The sequence below is a fragment of the Morone saxatilis genome, unplaced genomic scaffold (genome assembly GCF_004916995.1).
Source record: "Morone saxatilis isolate NCDOM2014 unplaced genomic scaffold, NCSU_SB_2.0 Contig11, whole genome shotgun sequence".
Lineage (NCBI taxonomy): Eukaryota > Metazoa > Chordata > Actinopteri > Moronidae > Morone > Morone saxatilis.
Genome location: NW_023339663.1, coordinates 13,355,440 through 13,361,449, shown reverse-complemented (window position 1 = coordinate 13,361,449; position 6,010 = coordinate 13,355,440). Strand labels below are relative to the sequence as shown.

Genomic DNA, 6,010 nt, shown 5'->3' with positions numbered 1-6,010 from the left:
GAATCTGAGGGAAAATTAATTTTGTTTGGCTACCATATACTTGAACAAAAAGTAATGAGTAATGAGTTGTTTCTGATTGTTGCCAGATTTTTGTAGTAGTTGTCAATCCCATCCATCTGCTAAATTTGGTTGCTGTAGGTGTTTCTGATATCCTCAGCGCATGATTATTACTATTATTATTATTACTACAATGCACGCACTAAACTAGTTGATTCCCTTTTTGGGGATTTGTAGTCAACATTTCAAACAGCACTTGAATGCAGCTGGTCTAATCTGTTCTAATCTGGGCAGGAACGTCACCAGATGAGAGATGACATCTGTGGATTTACTGTTCAAGTGAAATAAACACAAGGCTGTCTTTTTCTGAGACAAAATGTCTATAACAACTTGCCAGAAGGTTACTCTGATATCATGCTCTGTTCTCTGTGTTTCTCTCTTCCTGCCCAGAATGCTTTTACCCAGAAGGAAAAAGGAGATGGGGCAGCCTGAGGGTAAGGCGGCTTATCATATCATCATCCATCCATCTCCATCTCGCTCCATCTACGCTGTCTTTTTTTGTTATTGCTGCTGTTGTTGTTGTTGCCAGCTGTTAGTCTGACTATACAGAGTGCGCCAGGCCTAGGGCCTCAACATAATGCACAAATGTTCATCATAATGTTACACAATGGATGAGAAGAAAAAAAGAAAAACATGCAGTTCACATATATTGAAAAATATGTGGTTATGTTCTAAGATGTAAAGAAATATGTACTGTATCTATACATTTGCACATGTTCAAATATACTTTTTAATATATGTCTACCCTAAATTTTATGTATTCTATATTTAACAATGTAAAGCTGAAATTGTTGTAGGATTGTGTATTATTGTTATTATTTGCTGCTTTTACAGCTCATTTACTGACAATGATTAAGCTGCTGTATTTGTTGATACGTCAGAACTTAAGATAAGGTTGGACGCTTAACACAAATTTTTAGGGTTCTTCTTCATCACTCTGCTTGAACATTCGATTTTAAAGCCTCTGATCAGATATCTGTAAGTTTTTTATGCATAGATACTTTGCTTTTTAAAAATGAAACACTGTAAATATTGTTTTTTTTAACACCAAATTGTTCCATGGAAAATGCTGATTTATATAATATTGTGAAATTATACTTTCTATGTAACACCACTGCGGTTCTATGTTAACAAACAAAACAATACTGCAGTCAGAAAGATAATTTGGATTTCTGGGACCACACAATATTTGTCCTTCTGAATAACAGCATTGTCAAAAGGTATTTTGAAAGCAGGGCAACTCTGTTTTCTATAACACCTCAAATGTTGAAAATGCAATTTTGTTCAGTGGAGTACAGTGAAAAGTAGAATACAGTCTAATTTTATGAGTTTATCTTCATTACTGCCTAGTCCACCATGTGAAGGCTGATTCAATTAAAAAGCTACATGCTGGCTGCCACACACAATTGGAGCAATGCTTTACACTAAATTTTGAAATAGAAAATTGAGCTACAGAACAGAAATATGATATAAAATATAAAAATATAAAATTATTTATGAATTTATCAACAATCCTCAAAAACTGTAATGCTGATAAACTACCAACAACACATAGTAACTCAACCAATCAATCAATAACCTAAGTCCAACTCTCTCTTCTGTTCAGGGAATGATTCCTTCATTCCTTCTGTTTTTGGTAGCCATTGAATAGTTAACTAATATTAACATTGCATGCGGACATCCTCAAGATACGTCCTGCTACAAACAGGTGTCGCGTTTTGACTTGTAATTTCAGAGTTATAAGCGATTGTTATGAGGTTTATCTCTCTACTGTATTGTGATAACGATGTTTTTTTTTTCTTTGTTGATGGCTAATTTCAAACTTTGAACGACCACATTCAGCTTGTTTTGTAAGTCAGCTGGCTAAACACAGCACGTAACGGCTACGTCTGCCTGTTTTTTGCGCACTTGATTGTAATTGGTGGAACAGACTGTCAATCATACGCAACAGCATTCTGATTGGTGCAAAGAGGCGCTGAGGGCGGGGGAAAAGGACAAATCTGTTAAATTTGCTTTATCCAGCCATCTTAATAGTTCGTAGTAGTTATCTATGGTACGCATTATTTAGACGAAATGTTGTTGTTATTTTGAGTAGTAATGTTTACAAAGGACATCCTGGTATGAAATGTACAATGCATGTTTGCGGACTCGCATTTCCAACACACATTTTATACAATAAATTACTGTAAGTTTAAATAAATGTGGAAGAGTGTCTGCCCTGACTGCTTCTACCCAGATATTGACATCATATTTATTATATTTTGAATTGGACCAAATGGGAAATCAATTTAAATTTATTCCAATACAACAATAAATTACTTCCTTAACAAACAAGGATGGAAATAATAGTTATATACTCCATATATTTGCATGATTATTTCCTGAAATGAGAGCATAAGCTACATGGCCACTGACAGATTTTTGTGTCCTCCAGTTGGACCTGGGTTCTACCCCCCTGTGATGCATCAGCTGTCACTGCCAGAGGACCCAGAACAGTGGGGTGTGGACCCTTCGTACTCCATGACACACGGTGCTGAGGCCATGGCCAAAGTAAAAGGCATAGGACGAGGCAAAAAATATAACCTGATGGGTCAAGTGATACCCATATATGGCTTTGGGGTCTTTCTTTACATCTTCTATATAATCTATAAGGTAATTACTGCACGGTAGGCCATATAAAGTGTTACCATGCAGCTTTATACTATAGGGTACTATAATATGCTATCTCTTCCACATAAATACAGCATAATGAGAAATACCATGGTGATCTCTGTGGCAATACTGACTGCATTTACTTCCCATTTAGGCACTTGAATGTACAGTAGACCTTTTTACAAATGATTATTGCTATGCTGTATTACTCTAATTAAAACCATCATCATCGTCAATCCTTTTATGTTCACAGCTGACATATAAGGGGAAGACTAATAAATCAGGACATTACACTACGGTTACCAAGGCACACACGGAGAATAAGATTAGTAAGTATCTTCTGTGATTTTCAGTGAGTATCTGTGTTATAGTGTAATTCACACAGTAATGATACATTACAGCCCCAGGGTGCCTAGTAATGCAGTTTGATCTGTTCATGGACAGCAGTTAACAGTTAACATTAGGTTTTTTTCTTAACAAATAATTATATATAATTATTAGTTAGTAACATAAAGTTCTTCAGAAAAAGAGTAGTCAAAGCCAAAAGCACAGTAGCAAAATATGTTTGTTATTATAAAGGAAATTTGGTGTGTAAATGGCTCTTTTGCCTACAGTATGTGGCAGTACAAATCAACAACACACCCCATAACATATACATGTACACACCTGCATATCATTTGTGCATACTGTTTACATAGAAATGCATTATCTTTTGATATTATCATGTAGCAACCAATGAGCTTGTCAGGCTTCAGGAGAGACTACTGCAAACAGAGAGGATGATGGAGAGGATTGTGTCTGGAAAGAGTCGAGGTTCTGGGAGGTAAGACTTAGTTTCTCCTAACATTCTACTTTTCACTGCCCAAAGCACATGAAGCACCAGGAAAAAAACTTCATACTGGGATAAATCAGCTTGGACCTGGCATGGAAATGAAAGGGCTAAAAATGAAAGAGAAAATTATCCAAAGGTGGAAAGGCCACTGGCATATTTTACTTAACCGCTACTGCTGCCACTCTATTTTTTAAAAGTCATATAATAACATAAGCTGTGTGAAGCGAATTGATGTGTAAGGAAGGGGGAAATTATCTCGTTGCTAGTTTGTTGGAGAATACTCATGTCCCTTTTGGTACATGCTGATGCTAAATAATTATTTTTAATAAGCAAGTAAAAACTCACATCACACAGACTCACAGCCTCAAAAAGTGAGTCTAAGTGATAGTTATTAGTCACACTTCATTGATACAGAAAACATCTCTAATCTGGATCCATTCTCACTCAGAAAGGGCTTTGAAAAACCAAGAGCCAGTAAATCAGAGTGACGTGCCATATCATTGCCATCTTGCCTGACTCTGCTTCCATATCTGTGGCAGAATCTCTAGTGGCAGAAGGAGGAGGAGTAAAACTACAACATCAAAGAAGGAGGAGAAATTACTCAGGCAACTTAGACAGATCACACAGCTGATGCAAGAGGGCCGGTTGGAGGGAGCTTCCCCAGAGATGGAAGCTGAGGAGGTCCCCTACAGTGCAGACTGGGATGGTACATGCCTAAATCTGAACCTCAAAGCTGCTTACATAATTTTACAACAAGTACATTTGTTGCAGATTCTATGAGCAGATTTTGTCTCCAGATCAATCAAATACATTTTAATCATAAGATGCTGTTCATTCAAACAAAACTCATATGGTGTATTAAATTATGTTTCCTTTCCTACACCTTTGTAGGCTACCCAGAGGAGACCTACCCAGTGTACGACAATCCCTGTGACAGACGTAGATTTGAGAGCATTATGCTGATGGAGACCCACCCCCAACAGCCCACTGCCGAGGCCCTGGCAGAGAGGATGGAGCAAGAGGAGGAAGAGATTATGGCAAGGAAACTATCCATAGTGCGAGAGGAGGAGGAGGAGGAGGAGGAGGAGGAGGATGAAGAGGAAGAGGAGGAGGAGGGAGAGGAAGAGGAAGAGGAGGACGAAGAGGAGGATAAAGAGGAAGAAGTAGAGGAAGAAGTAGAGGAAGAAGTAGAGGAAGACATAGAGGAAGAGGAGGAGGAGGAGGAGGATGAGGAAGAGGAAGCAGAGAAAAGGCACTTGCTCAGTCTTCCTTCATCCCAGATCGAAAGGAAGCCGGAAAGGCTGGGTTTGGAGGTGAGCGAGGAGCTGCAGTGTTACAACGGAGGGAAGAAGCAAATAAGTTTCAGTGACCACAGAGATGTGTTCCGCTACCCTCAGGAGGAGGCTTATGAGGAGGAGGAAGAGGAGAAGGATGATGAGGTGGAGGAAGAGGATGAGGGGACAGAGGTGGAAGAGGAGGAGGAAGCAGATGAAGAGGATCCAGTGATGGAGGCAGAGAGCCTGCTATTCAGTTGTGAGGGTCATCCCAACCCGGAGGAGGAGGCAGAGGAGGAAATCGAGTATTTGTTAACGTCAGCGTCTGTGGAGGGCGACGATGGCATCCAAGCAGACATGCCGAAAGAAGTCGGGGTGAGTGGGTTGAGGATGCGGAACAGGAGAGAAACCTAAAGGACTTTTCCAGTAACCTAAAATGAGTTTCTCAACTCAGCGTCCCTCAGATTAGAGCTTCTGATGCTTATACATATTTTTATTTGCAGTCTTTTTCCAGTCTTGATTCAATATCCACAAACAAGTTACAATTGTATTTGTAAGTTTAATTTTTCTGGTGAAAAGATAGATATATGGATCACACTCAATGAAAAGCTGTTTAAAGGCCCTGCACACATACAGTTTGTTTTCATTGCCTGATTAGACCTCTTTTTAGGCCGTTCAGAGTCATTCAGTCAGACTGTGTACAAAATGTGCTTGATTGACATCTCTGTAGTGGCCCCAATGGGTGAGTCCAATCAGTCCGGTTAATTACAAACACCTCTGTGTGTGTGTGTGTGCAGAACTTTTAAAACGTTAAAGAACTGAAGATTATTATAAAGTTAGTGACTGCTCATTGGCTTTTGATCAGGAAAAGCTTAAGTCTCCAAATTAAGTAATTCTCTACATTACTCATCATTCCAGATTACTTGTTATTACTTTTGAATTAGAAAATGTGTAACAAAACATAAAAATATGTATGTTACACAGCAGGAACAGGGCCTTGCGACAAATTAAATGTATATAGCAGTCTATGAGTGTGCAGTACTTGACATTGTCACGCAATATCTGGCTCCACCTAGTGGTATAATATGGCTCTACTCTAGGGGATGCTCCCTGTTGTTGTAATGCGGCATAATAGCGTAGAACACACGGCAACAGCATTGCCCCCCCACCCCCCCCCCCACCCCGCAACAATTGT

The 6,010-nt window shown here is 39.1% G+C and overlaps 1 protein-coding gene across 1 annotated transcript; it reads left to right on the top strand.

The window, feature by feature from the left end:
* The first annotated feature begins 373 nt into the window (after nucleotides 1-373).
* ric3a (RIC3 acetylcholine receptor chaperone a) lies at nucleotides 374-5,229 on the top strand. The gene is made up of 7 exons (XM_035652038.1): nucleotides 374-491; nucleotides 2,492-2,709; nucleotides 2,963-3,038; nucleotides 3,439-3,532; nucleotides 4,081-4,247; nucleotides 4,433-4,704; nucleotides 4,747-5,229. The coding sequence occupies exons 1-7, from the start codon at nucleotides 374-376 to the stop codon at nucleotides 5,227-5,229; spliced, it is 1,428 nt and encodes a 475-aa protein (XP_035507931.1).
* The last annotated feature ends 781 nt before the right edge of the window (nucleotides 5,230-6,010 follow it).

Excerpts from the sequence above, each read along its gene's own strand:
- ric3a (XM_035652038.1), top strand. The coding sequence starts at position 374 with ATGTCTATAACAACTTGCCAGAAGGTTACTCTGATATCATGCTCTGTT. Across the intron at positions 3,533-4,080 it reads AAGAGTCGAGGTTCTGGGAG|AATCTCTAGTGGCAGAAGGA; the intron begins GTAAGACTTAGT and ends TATCTGTGGCAG. Across the intron at positions 4,248-4,432 it reads CTACAGTGCAGACTGGGATG|GCTACCCAGAGGAGACCTAC; the intron begins GTACATGCCTAA and ends ACACCTTTGTAG.